General features: G+C 39.9%; 1 protein-coding gene across 1 annotated transcript; it reads left to right on the forward strand.

Moving 5' to 3' along the window:
- Window positions 1–1497: 1497 nt before the first annotated feature.
- On the forward strand, window positions 1498–19531 carry LOC124281660 (probable enoyl-CoA hydratase). Its single transcript, XM_046717598.1, has 7 exons — window positions 1498–1611; window positions 5368–5529; window positions 6334–6440; window positions 12229–12373; window positions 14452–14601; window positions 15468–15641; window positions 17187–19531. The coding sequence occupies exons 1-7, from the start codon at window positions 1500–1502 to the stop codon at window positions 17255–17257; spliced, it is 921 nt and encodes a 306-aa protein (XP_046573554.1). The 5' UTR covers window positions 1498–1499; the 3' UTR covers window positions 17258–19531.
- Window positions 19532–20189: the final 658 nt, after the last annotated feature.

A 20189-nucleotide genomic window follows, 5' to 3' on the forward strand; every position in this document is an offset into this window, starting at 1 on the left:
CGTATCCCAATTGTGGAGATTGAAGCTCATGCTGTTGGTCACTGGATTGTCTGGTCCAGACTCGGTTATTCACAGACCGCCGCCATCCCAGATAGCATTCGGACGTTGGCCCAACGTTGGCAATGTTGGCAAAATCATTCGATCATAATAACCATATTGCTGAGTGCGACGTCAAACAACTAGCACACACACGCAAGCACGCAAGCACACACACTCTCTCTCTCTCTCTCTCTCTCTCTCTCTCTCTCTCTCTCACTCACTCACTCACACACACACACACACACACACACACACACACACACACACACACACACACACACACACACACACACACACACACACACATCACTCGCCCCTTTCCGTAACCTCCAAGGACGGAGGAGCTTGTCCCGGAATAACACGAGTTGGTCAAGAGTGATTGTATCCATGTCGGTAATCGAACCCGTGTCTTCTTCGTGACGAACGAACACTTGAACCACTGGGCTACCCTATTGCCCCGTTTAGAGCAAGGGCCTGTCAGATTAGTATAGGTTGATATATGGTAATGGTCCTTTTGGGAAACAGGGTCTGTACAGTTTAAGAAAGTAATAAACCATATAAAATTGTTTTGACTCATGTTCACATGGACAAGGATTAGACATTTCATTCAATACATGTAATGAAGTTTGGTGGGAAAAAATCTTATATAAGATGCATTCATATTTGAATGTGAGCAATCTAACCCAAGCTGGGAGATGCAGATGAAAACTGAACAGACATATGGTAAAAAAACTGGAGTCGAAGACTTGCTCAAACTTGTGAAGTTGAAAAACGATTGCCTTTTCTCTCAGCCTCACCCACTTACTCGCTGAATTGGCTGACACATGTCATCGTACCCCAGCTGCGTAGATCGATGCTCATGCTGCTGATCACTGGATTGTCTGGTCCAGACTCGATTATTTACAGACCACAGCCATATAGCTGGAATATTGCTGAGTGCGGCATTAAACAACAAACAAACAATAACACTATATACTGTTTTAGCGTTACGATAGCGTTGTTGTTACAAAACCAACTGTTTCTAAACAGCAAACCAACCAACTACACACAATGTACAGTCAGTCCTTTTCTAGTGTCCCCAGTTGGGATTTTGCTAGAATATAGCTGAAAGTGGCCTATACTTATTCACTCAGTGTGTGAAAGGGTCTATGTTTAAGGAAGAAAGAGAGTGTCATTTAACCATTAGATAATAATATTTTCATATCGTTATTACAAGCTTTTCTGTAGTTATAAAATTGATATGTCCAATGATAACAAGAGACCCGTGTCCCAGAACGGTAGAACATAAATCGTTTTCACCTATGTAAAATAAATATGAGGTGCCATAGCAGTTTTCGTCAGGTGAAATCGGTGACGTGTTTTTTTAGGTGCCGTTTTGGCCTACACCCTTTTCAACTCTTCAACCCATGCTCTTCACACTGCGTGGTATCACGTGATATTATGAAAAACAATTGTTCAAAATGGCGTTACGCTATCATGGGTTTGTACGGCGAGTGGCTAGATCGTTTCTAGACCGACACAAGTATGCTCCAGAACATGCACGGTTCATGTCGTGTGAAGCAGTCTCTACAGGTCATAGTTTCTGTTCATTTTATACGTGTGTGGTCCTCAAAATGGACAAGTTGTTGGGTTACAAGAAAACACAGGTACCAGGTTTTGCCCAAATGGACAAGTAGAAATAGGAAAATTGGCTTAATTTAGTTAATCATGGGGCTTGACATTACATGTTTGACACATATTATGTCTCCATATTTTGGACTTTATTACACCATTGCAAATTAACAATACTCATAACTATTTAAATTTCTCATCCTCTCGTTTGGCTTAGATCAGTCAGGTACCAATCGAAGACATGTAGACATGTCTTTGGATCAATAATTTAAAACTTGATATGCTTGTTCCCACAAATAATGACACCTGAATTCTTCAATGAGTTAGGAATCGAATTTTCAATTTGACCACGACAGCAGACATGTTCAAATTCATATTTATGGCAATTAATCTGCTATTTCTAACCAAATGTAATGAAGTTTCGTGAGAAAAGGAACATTTATGATCATTTATTATGATTATAGGGTCGAGTGGGGGTCAGATTTGCGACTGCATTGAATCATGTTTCGCTGACAGAGTAAGCCCATCAGTGCAAGACAAATGAGATGTCAAAGCCTACCTCACCTCACCTCACCTCACCTCACCTCACCTCACCTCACCTCACCTCACCTCACCTCACCTCACCTCACCTCACCTCACCTCACCTCACCTCACCTCACCTCACCTCACCTCACCTCACCCTCACCTCACCTCACCTCACCTCACCTCACCTCACCTCACACCTCACCTCACCTCACCTCACCTCACACACCACACCACACACACACACACCACACCACACAACAAACACACACCACACCACACCACACACCACACCACCACACCACACCACACCACACCACACCACACCACACCACACCACACCACACCACACCACACCACACCACACCACACCACACCACACCACACCACACCACACCACACCACACCACACCACACCACCAGACTCAACAACATCAACAGATATTCACTGATATTCACTACTAAGCTATGGTGAAACCGCTAGTACTTTCTACCTCTGCTCGTGATTGAAGGGTGATGGTTCTCAAGTTGATTTTGTGCACCAGTCTTGATATAATTATTCCCAGTAAGAAACAACGTTCTTATCTGGGCCATGCACAGTCCCATTACACTAATGGTGTTGTGTACTGAAGGACCATTAGGGTCTAACTGCACCAGAAGGGTTCATGTCTGTCATTTTTTACATTTAAATTATTCGTATCCATAGGAGCTACAAGGTAATAAGGCAATATTTCTCTGGGTCATAAAATGAATGCACATAGAAAGTAGATGCATGGCCAAAATAAATAATTTATTAAATTAAATTTTCATCTTCACTGCACTATTTATCCTTTATCACTTGCCCAATGTTTGAAACAAACACCTGCCCATATGCCCAGGGAATGTCAGTCTCCAAATTTGTGTGAGTCATTATGGCCTGAAGTAAATTTAGATATCAATGTATTCATCACAGTGAGCTGCAGATTTTTTTAATATGAGGTCTTGCAGCTTTTAAATGAGCAAGTGAGTGAGTTTAGTTTTATGCAGCTTTTAGCAATATCACGGCAGAGGACACTAGAAATGGGTTTTACACATTGTGCCCGTATGGTGAATCAAACCTGAATGCTTTAACCACTAGGCTACCCCACTGCCCTGCAGCCTTTAAAGCCTGTGGGTCCTAATGGCAGCCTGACAATTCATTTTATTCCAAACAGTGCACTTGCCCACATAATTCTAGTGTACCCCAATTACATACACAAAGAAATGCCAACATGATGCTTTTCTCTGTACTTGGTGAAATTACCCTGTGTATAGTCCTGCCTAGCATCCATGCTTTGTGCAAATCACTTATTGCAACTCTTTATGTCTGGATGGGTATTTTTACAACACAGCAAACATATTTTATTTAAGAGACTGTTAGCTTATTGTCCCCAGTTGTAATGCACTGTTTTTTCATAAATGTCACCCTCAGCAGTATAATGTCAGCCTGTAAATAATTGAGTCGTGACCAGACAATCAAGTTATTGATCACGAGCTTCGATCAATACAACTGGGACACGATTACATGCGTCCACAATGCCAGCGAGCCGTTGCAAGGCATGGTTTGCTAAGGACCAATTTAAACACAGATCATCTCAGGGGTCCATTACTTTTTAATGTATACAATTGTTTCAAGAAAACACTGTGGAGATAGGGAATATGTCACAATTTAGCTGATCAGCGGATTTTCGCCAATTTTATTTCAAATTGATGAATTCTGTGAATCGTCCAAATCTCTGAATTCGATGACATAATACTAAGTTTTTAGCTGAAAATAGATTTTCCTGTTGCCATCACGGGGATACTGATCCAGTGAACAGCATGTATGGATTATGTTTGAAAATCTTCTGAAGAAGAGAAGGCCTTCTTTGACCTTTTGAATCGGTGCACAACCCCTTCAGTTGTAGTTTGTGCTAAAATGTTTTTTGTTAGTTTATTGCCACACTAAAGTCCGTCAACTGAACTTTTGGCACCCTGTTTTTAACCAAAAATGCCTTCAAAATGTTTTTAGGCATACGCTCTTTATATGACCTATCTCAGGTTTACATTTCATAATTTTATGTCAATTATTAAAGCTTCTTCTTAAGAAGCCATCTTATAAAAATATGAAAAATAGAAGTAGTTATACAAGGGAGTAAAATGATACGATGGAACAGCAAAACACATGGTGTGACACGCGTGCATCTTGTTTACATTGTTACGCCTGCAAGCAAATCTAAAGGGATTGTATAATCATCACAAATCCATTTTAAACAAGCAGATTTATTGGTGTCTTTCAATACTGGTTGCTCAATCTCTTGTATCTATATCCAAATTTGAGCAACAGCTTGCATATGGAAAGCTTTGATACATTGATGTCAGGTCTTCTTTTGAACAATATTGTCTTCAGTTTGCTTGACGATATGGACTCACTGGATTGATGTAACCGACGCATGCGTCCCTCACAACCCTTCTATCGAATTCATCAAATTTCTTTTCTTTGTATGTTTTGAGATGGTCCCCGATTTCATGTCATCGTCAATCTCTGAAAGAGTGTCTTGGGAGATAACTCTGTGCTATGTTTTTTTGCAGATCTTGGTGGCATTAATGTCTTTAGGAGAAACACTCAATGAAAAAACATCATTTTATTTATTTATATAAATCTTTAGGTTACACGAAACCAAATATTTTCACATTGACTTCTGTAATAACATTATATATTTTTTTAGAGTAACTAAGCCCTCAACAGATATCACGTGTGCATTTGCAAACAAAGTGATCTTAAAGCAGCAATAAAAACAAAAATACAGGAAGCCAAGCAGACAAATCCCAGTTCCGCACAAAATGTCCCCCACTTGAAAATATCTGTGGTCAAGTTCAAGTCATTGCTGAAAAGCACCACAGTAAATATTGAAATACATGGTCAGTTTAAAATACTCAACAGATGTACATATAAGAAACACAAAAATCTTACTCAAAATCATCCAATCACAGCTCTCCGATGATTTAGTCTGCACTGAAGGCTCCCTACGAAAGGTGTAAAATGTTAACTACTGATTATGGTTTGTTGTAGTATAACCATGTCCTGCAAGGATGATTCTGTCTTCTTTAGACTGTCATGGGTAGGAGTCTTCAAGACATTTCAGGTTTTATTTTGGTTCTGGATCTGTTTGTTAACTATAAGTTTAATATTTACAGACCTGGTGAAAACTGAGAAACGAGGTGAGGTGTTCATGATCGGCCTCAATTCTCCGGGCAAACGGAACGCTGTGAGCCCAGCTGTAGCTAAAGAACTTCTGAAAGCGTTCCAGCAGTTTGAGGCGGAGGAAGGTGCCAAGGTGGCCGTGTTGTATGGAGAAGGTGAGTCTTCTAATCAGATTTGTTTGTTAGTGGTTTAATACCGCACTCAGCAATATTCCAGCTATATGGCAGAAGTCTATAATTGAGTCTGGACCAGAAAATCCAGTGATCATGAACATCAACTACGCTATGTCACGTGTCAACCAAGTCAGCAAGCCTGACCACCGATCCTGTTAGTCGCGCCTTACAGCAAGCATGGGTTGCTGAAGATCAATTCTAACCCGGATCTTCATGGGGATCCTATAGTCAAGAGTATAAGAGGCTTAATATTTCTTTGTATTTAAGTCAGTAATAACATAAAGTAACAGTTTCATCAATGATAGAAATCTGAAAAGCATGTTTCATAGATGTTTACCTCTTTGATGTATTAGTTGGACCAAGGAGTATAAAGTCTACACATAATCAGCAGATCCTGACAGAACTAAGGGATGCAACTCAGCAGAGTACATTGTGATACCTTAAACATAGTCATTCAGACATGCTTAACTTTTCAACCCTATAATCAAATACTGATAAACAATAACTTGTGCAAAATGTTTTGTATTTGAATCTTACAAGTTATGCAATGCAAATTACAGTCAGCGCTGTGAAAATGTTCCATCTTTGAATATGATTTTAATAAAACTGAAAGCAAAACTTGTTACAGTCTCTTAGATGGTTTTATCGAACCAATTACATCTGATAAAAATATGCTTCATTATTCAATTAGTAATCATAATAATAAAAGTATTTTGGATGAACATTTTGTCAAATATGTAGGATTCCATTTAAATGTTGAACTTGTTCTTTTTTGTCCATTTTGAGGTGGTGTGTTTTGTGCCGGGTATGACCTGAGTTCACTTTCAAAGATGGACGCATCATCAAGCAGCCTGCTGGTGAAAGAGCCAGTGCAGGACATAGGAGCACCAATGGTAAGTCTTGCAGTGATGATACAAAAGTGTTTAGTTCAGTTATTGAGTACAGACTTCAAAATAGGTGGTCGATCGATGAGACACTTGATGCATGGCTAATGTCTGTACCCAAGCATCAAAGAATTAACCACTGTATCAATCAATACATCAATACAGCTCAACATTAACAAAATGGTAAGAGACGTTCGGGGAATATCATTGATTTTACCATTTTCTCGCATCATGTTAGAACATGTTTTCTTCCGTACTGAACATGAATTAAGTTACTTGCATTAACCATTTAAACTCCCTAACAGATACATCTATCATGGGGGGTGGGGTAGCCTAGTGGTTAATGTGTTCACTCATCACATCAAAGGCCTGGGTTTGATTCCCCTCATGGGTACAATGAGTGAAAGCTGTTTCAGGTTTGTTGCCTTCATATGGCTTGAGTATTGTTACAAGCAGTATAAAACTGAACTAACAATCAGCTCGGCCTTGGAACCTGCTTGCAAACATGTGACAAATATGCTGTATACACCCATGTGGTTATCACATCATGCAGCTCATCATGGCAGACATATTGGAAAACATAAATAGTGAGTGAGTGAGTTTTATTTTACACCGCTTTTAGCTATATTCCAGCAATATCACAGCGGGGGGGACACCAGAAATGGGCTTCACACATTGTACTGGTACCCATGTGGGGAATAGAACCTGTGTTTTCGGCGGAACATGGAAACACTTTAACCACTATTAGCTACCCTATCGTCCCAGATGAGGTCATGGCTTGTCAAGTAGGCCTATGTGAATCTTGTGTAGACGGTATTTTGATTTGAACCCGGGTCTTCGGCGTGACGAGTGAATGCTTTAACCCCTAGGCTACCCCACTGCGCCAGCTGTTTGGTAAATGTCAGCTGATGCTTGTCCCATCCGATGTTGTAGTGTACACATCAACGTGCTGATCTACAGAATGACTTAATATATATTTCAGATCACCCATACTGTACTTATATGACACTCTATTTTTACACCTGTGATCTGGGTTAGAATTGGTCTTCAGCACCCCAAGCATGTCGTATGAGGCGATGGATGGTCAAGCTTGCTGACTTGGTTGACCAATGTCATTGTTTCCCAATTGCATAGATCCATGCGCATGATGTTGATCACTTGATTGTCTGTACCTGACTCGATTATTTACAGACCGCTGCCATATAGCTTGAACATCACAAACAAACAAACGAACAAACAAGCTCTATTTTTGCCCATCCCCTAATGCAGGGAGATATATCTATCAGCATCCATTCGTCCAGTTCTTGGGGCGGTGGGGTAGCCTAGTGGTTAAACCGTTGGCTCGTCACGCTGAAGACCTGAGTTCGATTCCCCACATGGGTACAGTGTGTGAAGCCCTTTTCTGGTGTCACCCGCTGTGATATTGCTGGAATATTGCTAAAAGCGGCATAAAACTAAACTCACCCACTTGTCCAGTTCTTTCCTGGTGCAGAGTTAATAAGTCTATTTTTCCCATGGTCGCCAGGTATGCTGTTAACACCACAACTTGTTGAAAGTTATTGTAACTTCACTTCAATGGAAACATTCTCTTAGGTCGGGAAAATAGCATAGCTGTCACCTATGTAGGAAAATGGACTGTACCACTGATGCTAATCAGTGGGATCAATAGTCAAATCCTGGGGTCTGTATCTGGAACTGTTTAACACTAGGTATTTATCTTTATGTCAATTAATGCAGGGAGGGAAATCGGTATTGTTCGAAGGTGAATGTTTTATAGTGCTGATCAATAGTCAAATCCTGGGGGTCTGTATCTGGAACTGTTTAACACTAGGTATTTATCTTTATGTCAATTAATGCATTTATCTTTATGTCAATTAATGCATCTGGAAAACATCGGGTATTGTTGTCAATTAAAGAAGGTGAATGTTTTATAGTGCTGATCAATAGTCAAATCCTGGGGGTCTGTATCTGGAACTGTTTAACACTAGGTATTTATCTTTATGTCAATTAATGCAGGGAAATCGGTATTGTTCGAAGGTGAATGTTTTATAGTGCTAACTTAATATTATGCAGTTTAATGTAACACCATTTCCTTAGTTTAGATGTGAGCTTATCCAGTTCAGGACTTGGCTTCAGGGGTCAGAATAGAAAATATAATTATGAAAATTTATTTTAGGTTTCTGGTATTTGAATCACTGAAATAAATAACAGATTCAATGAATGAGATATTCCCAAAATTCATTCTTACTTTGCTAATATTGGTATTCCACTTTTGCAAAATTCAGGCTGATCAGAACCAAGACACCAGAACCACAGAAGAGATTACAGCCACTACATTTGTTAGATTCACCTAGAGTTATCTCCCCATTTGTAACACAATTTCCTTAGAGTTACCTCCCCATTTGTAACACAATTGCCAAGAGTTACCTCCCCATTTGTAACACAATTGCCTAGAGTTATCTCCCCATTTGTAACACAATTGCCAAGAGTTACCTCCCCATTTGTAACACAATTGCCTAGAGTTATCTCCCGATTGTAACACAATTGCCTAGAGTTATCTCCCCATTTGTAACACAATTGCCTAGAGTTATCTCCCCATTTGTAACACCTGTTGAAGCTGAAGTGAAGATGGATTAAACAATGTTTAGAATATCCTGTACAGATACAAACTGAGAACAGATTTAAATTTTTCTGGGGAACAGAGAAGAGTGGAATCATTAGATTTCTATCACACAGCTGTAATTTCTGTCATAGCAAGAAACACTTACACTCAAACTTATAGAGTGTGGTTCGTTTTCAACATTGAAATCAACCATGTATCAACAGTCAGAGACGTATTGTGTAGACAGCCTATCGTCTCGTGTTTGCGAGACGACTGCACCCTGCGGCACCATGTGAAGCTCTTGACCCTAATTACTTCAATCACCGTGGAGCCAACTCGATTGGGTGTGAACACGGCGCAACGGATCAACCTTTGAAGCTCATTATTATCATGCACTTAATCAAAAGAAGTTAAAAGATGGTTCTTGTTGTTACCCTGACTTGTGTTCAGCATTATGAGATAAAACAGGGTCAACTCAGAGGAAGCATACTTTGTGTGAGTTGGGTATCCATGTTAAACTCTATTGTCTCAGTCAGCCATCACTGTAAAACCCGGATTAGTCAGGACTAGTATAGACTGAGACACACACATGCACACATGCACACATGCACACACACTCACAAACAGGCAGATCATGTATGTCCAGGTGCAAATGTTTTTCATATAAAAGTTGGTCAAACAGAGACAAATATGTGCACACGCACACACATGCACATGCATACAAATAGACAGATCCAGTTGCAAATATTTTTTATATAAAAGTGGGTCAAGCAGAGACAGATATGCACACATGCTTGTATGCATGCATTCACACACTCACTCACTTGCACACAAATAGACAGATCACGTATGTCCAGGTGCAAATATTTTTCATTTAGAAGTAGGTCAAGCAGAGACACATGCGCATTCACCCATGCACACACGCTCACATAAATAGACAGATCAAGTATATTCAGGTGCCAATGTCTTTCATTTTAAAGTGGGTCAAGAAGATACACATCCGTATGTACCCACTCACTCATGCACAAAGAAACAGATCATGTATGTCCGGGTGTACATGGGTGTTTGATGTGGGTCAAACTGCAGTTTATGATAAGGCGTCAGTTCGGAGTGGCTGGACAGACCAGTATAAAACTGAATTCTGCTGATAACAAAATTTGTGGACATACTTGTCATCAGGCCTAGTGTAAACACAAGGCTTGACCACTAGTCGGCCATATTGGTGGAAATAATGGAGATCTAAGGGATCAATACTTGGCATGCCTGTGCTGGGAGAGTTCTCAATGTCCAGGCAAATATTTGTCTTGCCGACCATATTCTGTGTGTTTGTTCACTTTGATAAGCAGCGATAGAATTGATCCCAAAGTTGGGCCACCTTTTGATAATTCTGTACTTTACAGTGTCTTGACATCAAAATATCTAGGTGGGTCGAAATAAAAACATATTTGTATAGCTCAACATTTATATTTAGCCTGTTGTTGTTTGGGTTGGTTGGTTTTGTGTGAGAATATTTTGCTACTGATATTTAAAGTGCAAGGTGGGTGATATTTTTACCATAAAATGACATGTACAGTAAACTATGTTTATAATATAACGAACGTGCTTATATAGAGTGGGAGGGTAGGTGAGTGAGTGAACGAGTGAGTGAACAATTGAGTGAGTGAATGAAAAAGTGAGTGAGTGAGTGTGATTTAATACCACTTTTGACAATATTTCAGTTATGTATCATTATGTCAGCATGTCAGACATTTAACACACAAGCATGGATTTGGTAGTGAAAAACGCAGAATCAGCATGAACGAGATTCAAACCCATGATAAAAGGTTTCTTCCTAAGTAAATCAGCTCTGCACAGTGAGTTCTGGCACCTCAAACTGGGAAAGATTGAAGCTCCACAACCTTTAGTCCAATCCTGTACAGTATTGTGACAGAACAACAGATCATTACAATCACATCAAGAAAACCCAGTACAACACACAGCCATTCATCTTTAGTGGCATTTAGAAGTTGGTGTGATGAACACCATTGTTCAACACAGCCATTCCTTAAACCTCCTGCTCCAATCTTCCCTCATGTTCAATATGGAGGACATAGACCGACATATTTATGAAACATTTATGGTCAGGACAACTGGACCACCCATGTCGCTAAAGTGAATTCAAATCCAAGACTGATGGTATTATCTTCCCAAGTTTGTCAGTACCTATATTTCTGTTTCAAACTTGTGGTAAACATTGTAAACATGGTAAACATCTACTGAGCGGAACGTTCCTTCTATGTGCTAACACAAAGCTGCTTTAATTAAGGACAACCCCTTGTCTTTGTTTTGTTAAAAACATTAAATGGAAAAAGTTATTATTGTGTATTAAACATCACAAACAAAACCCAAACAAGTACGTTATGAATCAGTTGGAATATTAGGGTCACTGTGTTACACACAGCAAATTTAACTTTTTTGTTTTGAGCATCCCACTTACATTCAATGGTGAGTGAGTGAGTGAGTATGGTTTCACAGCACTTTTAGAAATATTCTTGCAATATCATGGCTGGGGACACCAGAAATGGGCTTCACACATTGTACCCATGTGGAGAATCGAACCCGGTTCAGCATGACAAGCAAACAATTTAGCCAAGAGGCTAGAAACTTAGTTAGATGTCCTATATTTATTAATAAGTGATAATAAGATATGTGAGCATCTATGCATCTATGTTCATCTGTGCTGACTGCAACTTATTTTAAGTGGCTCTCTATGTTGATAGTTATTGTTGCCTATTTACCAAGGTGAGCTACAGTGCTGGTGCTCTTGTCACACAAAAGACCTGGGTTTGAGTGCCATTTGGATGCAGTGTGTGAATCCCATTTATAGTGTCCTGGGGCGGTGGGGTAGCCCAGTGGTTAAAGCGTTCACTCGTCACACCGAAAGCCTATGTTCGATTTCCCCACAGGGTACAATGTGTGAAGCCCATTTTTGGTGTCCCATGTGATATTGCTGGAATATTGCCAAAACTGGCATAAAACCCAACTCACTCACTCACTGTAATGTACCTTCGCCATGATATTGTCTAGTCACGTACATGACTCTGGGATTTCCTCAGGTTCAAACTGAACAAAGTGACCTCTAGCATTCAATTAAATTCAATAGTGAGGGCATGTTTGAGAACTTTGACAGTCAGTTCTGTGTTTTTTTATTTTCAGGGTCCGTCTCGGATGTTTCCCAGCAAACCAGTGATCGCAGCTGTAGAAGGGTACGCTGTCGCAGGAGGTCTAGAGCTGGCCTGCTTGTGTGATCTGCGAGTAGTAGACGAAACGGCAATCATGGGGGTTTTCTGTAGACGATTTGGTAAACTATGCTTTATATTTATTCGCATGATCCATATGTGACTGAAAGCAAGACTCTGCTCGTTATATTGTTGTCATATTGTAAGGCTGTCATGGTGGTTGGGTGGGTTGAAGACCTGCAGGATTTTACTTTCAGAATGTATATAGCACCCTGAACTCTAGTTTCAAGTCTGGAAGGAACACTGAGACTGTGAAGCTAAATCATTGCATTGATAGTCCGAGCTATAGAGTCACCTAACACTGAAGTTTTTCAATTGTCCAAAATCCACCATTGCAATCTTATTGATAGTTCTCTATCATGTTTGTGTGTTTTGTTAAAAGATTTATTATATGATTTTGCGTAGTATGGTTATTTATATAGCTGTGAGCTATGACCTTCACAGTGCACTTATCTTTAAAACTCGGGGCGGTGGGGTTAAAGCGTTTTCTCATCACGCAGGTTCAATTCCCCACATGGGTACAATGTGCGAAGCCCATTCCTGGTGTCCCCCGCCGTGATATTGATGGAATATTGCTAAAAGCAGCATAAAACCCAATTCACTCACTCACTCTTTAAAAATCAACTGCAGTTATTTTTGTCACCTCAGATACCTCAGGGGTCGTGAAGATGAAATGTAATATATGAGTCCCGTGAAAAATGTAATTTACGCTTATTAATGAGACATTTGTGCATGCTTTAGTGCTGGAGCGATTTAATTGATTAATCAGTCAGTCAATCTCGCTTGCATCACCGATTATCGATGGGCTGGGGACACTAATTGATATTCATAAAAAATTAAACATCAAATTAAACTTTAAAAAGTATGTTATAATGGTTATGTTTGTCAAATCGAAACACAAACAACTCAGGCCGATTCCTGACTTGTAAAACTAATGTAACCAATATACCGACATGCGTGTCTCAACAGGAAGTACCCTTGATCATCTTGATCGTGGTATTAATTAGTATCTGTTTCATATGGACAATGTTATTATTGTGTCCCCTACATGAGTTTGTGGTGGGTTCTACAATCACAATCGATTAATCTGTTACTGAGCTCCGATTATTGATCTGTATATTGTAGCGATAACCAGCTCCAGCATGCTTCATATCAAAGTTTAATGTGCATGAAGAAGGATGGTTTGTTTTAACACAACTGTTCTAACTGATTAAGCATAGTTTTGCCTACTGTTTTATTATGCCCTTTGTGGGTACATCCTTTACTTGGACCGATCATTCACAGGTCATTTAGCATGTATGACTTGTCTCAGTCAGGCAGAGAAACAATGTGTGTGCATACATGGATATCAAGCTCTGTGGTATAGGGGTAGAACTGTACGCTGTTACCACGGTACGGTACATATTGCGGTACAAGGCCTTTGGTTCAGTCCGTTTCGGTTCGGTATATGAGATATGATCATAATGCAGAAAATTGACAACAAGAGCCAAACCTTACATTGTTTAATAACATGGAAAAAATTAACCATAATCCTTGTTATTTTGAATGAACGAAACTGTCATTTTATGACTAGATAGAAATGACGCTACTAAAACCGAAAATACCGAATTTTTGGATTGCATTACGGTATACCGAACCGAAGGCAAAATACAGAGGTTCTGCTAATACTGCGGTATACCGTTTCACCCCTTGTGGTAATGAAGAAAGCTTTAAAGTGAATTTATTTTAAAATTGGTGGTGGTGTCATAAACCAGTAACTGAAAAATTAATGAATGAATATAATTAGGTCAGCTGCCTAACCCACTCAACCACCACAGCTTCTACAAAATGGAGGTTGGACAACTGCTAGTCTAGACCACGGACTTTGTGTACCCTCTCATATATATGTGTAAATTTGCACAGATCCCACAGCCAAAAGCTATAAATATACAATGCCACAGTCCCATCCTGGTAGCCTCAGTGGCTGAGTGGGCTCGGCGGTTGACTTTGCGTGCTGGCGATAAGGTGCCTGACTCTGAGGGTGTGGGTTCGAATCCCAGATTACAATCGACAATGGTATTCTGTGTTCATAGAATATAATTAACTGTAGATCTCTGTAACTAATGGCAATTCTGGTGTATCTTGTGTGTGTCTGTTCAAGGTGTGCCACTCATTGATGGAGGAACAGTTCGCCTGCCGAAACTCATCGGGTTATCACGTGCCCTTGACCTCATCCTGACTGGGCGGGCAGTGACCGCTGCTGAAGCCAAGGAATATGGATTGGCCAACAGAGTGGTCGCAGCTGGCACAGGTACACAATGTCACCAAGGTGGTCAGTTGTGTGTTACAACAAAGTACAACTCAGGACATGAAAATGTATTTCATCATTATCTAAAACACTCAAAGACATTAGTTATATATATTTCTGTTCAATAAACAACTCATATTTAGCTCATACATGATGTCATGTCATGGTCACCATACAATGACAACATTACCGTCTCTAATCTGTTTCCCAGTCCAAAGAGAATAAATTAAGAAATTCAGCTCAAGTCTAGCAAGTCCAAAATTTCTCTGGTGTGGTCGGAAGTTAAGATTTGTTTTAGGCTCCTTTTGGATATTTTTCCAAGTATTTACATTTACTTCTACCTGTGAAAATCCAGTTTAGAATTGGTCATTAGCAACCCATGCTTGTTGTAAGGATCAGGTGGTCAGACTCTCTGACTTGGTTGACACATGTCATTGTATCTCAATCACATAAATTGATGTTCACAATGTCAATCACTTGATTGCCTGGTCCAGAGACGATTATTTACAGACTGCCATCATATATGTGGAATATTGATGCTGAATGTACCAAACAAACAAACGAACGGAATGCATTAGAAGAGAGTAAGAGGTTTATGTGTAGATGAAGTCTTTTACTCCTCGGAGACAAATGGAGGAATTAATCTGCAACCTCAAAGCTTTTTCTCATTAATGATTACTCATAAATTTGTTCAAAAAGTTTTAATCTAATTTTCAATGTGGCTGCCTTGCATCAAAACAAGTACTCTTGCTATCAACCCAGGTTTGTCTGGCCTGAGTAAATAGTCCTGAAAAGCTTGACCTTGTTTGTTGCTTCACATATGTGAATGGACCGTGAAAATACTGTAACTCTGTCCTTGTGTTGTCCAGCTGTAGAGGAGGCAGTCCAGCTGGCCAAAGACATCTCCATGTTCCCCCAGGAATGCATGCTTACTGACCGGAGGTCAGCATATTACAGCTCCTTCAATGCCAAAAATACACTTGATGCATTTCAGTTTGAATTTGAGAATGGAATGAAAGTCATCGCAAAGGAATCAGTCAAGGGTAAGCACTAATTCTGGGTTAGAATGAATCTGGATCTAAGGACATGCATGTATACATATGCTCACAAAATTAACTTGGCTGTCTATGGGTTAAAGCAGATCAATGGCAACAGGGGTTAAGCTGATCTTGACCACTTTTGGCAGTGGATACTTGAAAACGGTTTCATTTATGGCAGCATTTGTGGGCATATCAAGCTGTTCATGAGACATAAGAGACCCGTGAAGATCCAGGTTAAAATTATTCTTCTGTAATCCATGCTTGTCGGAAGAGGCAACTAACGGGATCGGGTGGTCAGGCTCGCTGACTTGGTTGACACATGTCATTGTATCCCCATTGCATAAAATTAAACTCACTCTCTTACTCATGCTGTTGATCACTGGAATGTCTGGTCCAGACTCGATTATTTACAGACCGTCACCTGCTGGAATATTGCGGCGTAAAACTAAAACTCACTCGCTTACTCACTCACTCACTCACTCACTCACTCACTCACTGGAATTCATCATCAGTACTTCACAAGTTTATGTACACTGTGATCTCTCCCTCTGCATCCTTCTGAGATCAGTGTAGTGGTGACTCCTTCTGAGATCAGTGTAGTGGTGACTCCTTCTGAGATCAGTGTAGTGGTGACTCCAAATATTGGTCCTGAAGGTCCAGTATGCCAAACTCTGGACTTGAATTCCATGCCTGGTATTGAAGGAATGTGCACATAAGATGAGTACAAAGAACACACAACACAAGCCATATTGCCATATGCGTGATGTAATCTGAGCTCTCATCGGTCAGAACAATCGACATCCTCACTGGAACAAAACAGCTGCTTTAGATTCAGTGACTAGATAGCAAAGTGTCTATCTGTATAGTTTCACAAGGGAGTGAGTGAGTGAGTTGGGTTTTACCCCTCTTTTAGCAATATCCCAGCAATGTCATGGCTGAGGACTAGTGGTGGTCCGATTAATTGAAATAATCGAAGATTGGTCGCAGTGACTAAACGACCAAGCAGTCGAACATGTTTTCTCGTAATCAAACACGACCAATCTTGGAACACTTGTTTGTATTAACAATATTTTTCACACGGCTGGTTTTGTCTGTGTCATTAAATTTACATTTCATAAGCACTACAAGCTCGTTCCAAGTCATGATTGAATTTATCTTAAAGAATCCAGGAAATATGTGTTCCTAACATACTAATCATCATTTAAATATGCAAAATTTGCACATGGACTTTAAGTAATTTGCACCCAAAAAAATTACTATATGTTTTTTCTTTCTTTTTTTTGTGCATTAACAAAAATAACAGGGACATTTAATAAATGACACTAACCAATTATTTTCGATGATTGATCAATTGTAATGGACCAATCATCAATTATTAGATTTTAACCAATTCCCAACACTGCTGGGGGACACAAGAAATGGGCTTCACACATTGTACCCATGTCGGCCCAAGGCATGAAGAGCGAACACTGGAATTAAGGAGCATACTGTATATAAACCTGTCATGTACTAATACTACATGTTATATGTATGTATTCATGATTTCAGGTGCACAGAGCTTTGTGAAAGGATCGGGCAAACATGGCAGTTTTAATTTGGACAAGAAATCCAAACTTTGATGGAATTGCAGGAGTGTATGGATTGGATATTGTTTCTGTTCCTTCCGTGTTTGGTGAAGATGTAGTGACCATTGACATGGTATTATATACATGTGGATCAATTGAACAGAATATTCAGAGAACAACGAGTGAGTTTAGTTTTACGCCACTTTTAGCAATATTCCAGCATTACGACGGTGGTGGACACCAGAAGTGGGCTTCACACATTGTGCCCTTTGTGGGGAATCAAACCCAGGTCTTTGGCATGGTGAGCAAATGTTTTAGCCACTAGGCTACCCACACTGACTATTGTGGGAAGAAACAAACTCAGAGTACATGCAAGGGGCTTACATCAGGACAGTCAGACAGTGTCAATCAGTATTAGTGTGTTCTTAGTACAATATTCTATAGATTATTCATTTTCATTTTAAAAGAAACATGAATGAAATGTCAGTTCTGGAGATACAACATGAGATACTTACTGAATATATAAAATAAACAATCAACTGAAACAATGTTATAATGCAATGTGACAAAACACTGAAATTTACATGTATAAATGTCAGGATGTAATGACACTTGATATTTCCACGCCTACAGGTGGTAATTAGAGATTATTATAGTGCAGATATCATATCAACCCTCACCCTACAGTATCCCTCTGGCCTTTGGCCCTCGATCTGGTATGGGGGGCGTATGGCCTTTAACCCAGGGGCGGGTTAATATGAGGGTGACAACCCCTCCCCTCTCTTCATCCAGCTCTTATATAATTTGTCTTGGCAACCAATTCCAGTATGCTTGAGTCATATCAGAGTGCACAGATTCGCTTTTCACATAAAATGCAATATTATGCAAGGGCATGAGCTTAGAGCTAGATAGCTTATCATTTAGCCACTGACATTTTGGCATTCACACATCAGATAAACATTTCTAGGGATACCACATAACCAGGCTCGGCATCCGGCATCCTGCGGAAAAGGGTTTGGCACCCTCTGATATGGGGTATAGGTTTGGTATGGGTTATGATATGAAGACTGCCTTCAACAACCTTTGTATCTCTTACCATAACATCAAAATGCAAATGTACCTTGTTGCAAGTGAACATTATGCATTTTCACCTTGTAAGGAAGATATTGTCACAGAAAAGAGATTTAGCTCCACCCAAAATGCATTGACAAACAATATCAGCCTGGGAAGGGGTGTAATACGGGTCTGGATATTATGCCCATGTAACATGGCCATCTCTGTGTTGGTTCCACTGCACATGGAAAATGTCTAGTGTTGCCCTTGCAGGTGTTTTTGATTAGTTTGTCAAAAAGGTGAGAATTTATGGATGTCAACTTTTGTATTTTGAGGAACACTTCGCTTAGGACTACATTTCCACTCCTTCATCATCATCATTGATCTGATGAAGAAGTGAGAATATACTCTGAAACGTACAGAAGTTGACATCCATATATTCTTAGGGACCGTTTATAATTTATGGCTAGGAGGGGTGATTTAAAGGCGGGGTCACCCATTTCGTTCTGGGAAGCTAGAGGGGGTCATCAATTTTGTACACACATACTAGGGGGGTCAGCAATTTTGTACATAAAAATATGTTTAAATTTATAGCTTAAAAGTTAGGGGGTGGGGCATTGATTTTGTACATGACATGCAGGGGGGTCACTTTTTTTTTACATAAATTTTAGGGGGGGTCATTCACATTGTACATGCTTCTCCATAAAAATCATCATCACACCCCCCTAGCCATAAATTATGAACGGTCCCTTACCTTCTAAATGCTGTCCAAAGACTTCTTTACCATGTGAGATGAGTAGGGGCGGATGCATCTTTTTGAGAAAGGAGGGGTGCACACTTCTTTTTCACGAGAGTTTCAATGGTCATGTAATCAACTTTCAGGGCAAAAGGAGGGGTGCACAACCGTGTGTGTGTGCGCACACACTCACACGCATGCACGCACACACACACTGGATCCGCCTATGATGAGTGTTTCCAGTCAAGAGTGTATTCTAGTATATTCTTGTGCTTACATGTGGAAACATCAGATGCATCACCACAGTCCATGAGTGAGTGAGTTGGGTTTTACCCCACTTTTAGCAATATTCCAGCAATGTCACGGGACACAAGAAGTGGGTTTCACACATTGTACACAAGTGGGGAAGCGAACGTGGATCTTCGGGCTGCGCTTTAACCACTGGGCTACCTCACCAACTCCCATGGTCCATGAAATGGACATGACTGAGTCACTATATGCTTTTTTACTGATCTTTCAAGAATATATATTTAGTATGACCACTTTGTTTGTGATACATTGTTATCCTTGTTTGTATTGAATTGTCCAGAAGATTGAATGAAATAATGTAAACAGCTGAAACTGTTTTGATTCACATCATATATACTCCTCACAAAAAATTAAGCAACAAGTATTTTCAGTGTAATATCTTTATCAATCTCGATAGCGATTTTTGCCGACATGTTACTGAAAGGTAAATATTCAAAGAGTACATAACCTTAAGTGACTATCAAATTGATTTATCTCATAACATTGACAACATCACCAGAACACAACCACCCTCAGAAACAACATGCAAAATGTGTGGCATGAATGTGCTCCACTCTTCACACATACATTCTGATCGGTGTAAACCTGCCTGTAATCATTCCTCTGGCACAACAAGCGGGTACTAACTTCAGTTTTATGGATGATAATGCCCGGGAAAGAATTGTTATCGATGTTGTATAGATCAACAACATCACACATATGGACTGACATGCAAGGTCACTTGATCTTAATCCCATTGAACATGCTTGGGACATTATTGGACGTCGTCTTTATGGTCTCCATGTTCACCCCCAGACTCTGGATGACCTTGAGCAGGCGTTACAGAGAGAATGGCAGAACATTCCACAACAGCAACTTAAAGGCTCATTTGGTCAATGCAAAAGACGT

This window comes from Haliotis rubra, unplaced genomic scaffold (assembly GCF_003918875.1).
Source record: "Haliotis rubra isolate DU_JTF1 unplaced genomic scaffold, ASM391887v1 Scf287, whole genome shotgun sequence".
Taxonomy (NCBI): domain Eukaryota; kingdom Metazoa; phylum Mollusca; class Gastropoda; order Lepetellida; family Haliotidae; genus Haliotis; species Haliotis rubra.

What these genes read in the sequence shown, in the direction of transcription:
- LOC124281660 (XM_046717598.1), top strand. Translation starts at nt 1,500, where the DNA reads ATGGCGTTACGCTATCATGGGTTTGTACGGCGAGTGGCTAGATCGTTT. An exon ending in GGCCGTGTTGTATGGAGAAG is followed by an intron (nt 5,530 to 6,333) that starts GTGAGTCTTCTA and finishes GTCCATTTTGAG; the next exon opens with GTGGTGTGTTTTGTGCCGGG. An exon ending in CGCAAAGGAATCAGTCAAGG is followed by an intron (nt 15,642 to 17,186) that starts GTAAGCACTAAT and finishes TCATGATTTCAG; the next exon opens with GTGCACAGAGCTTTGTGAAA.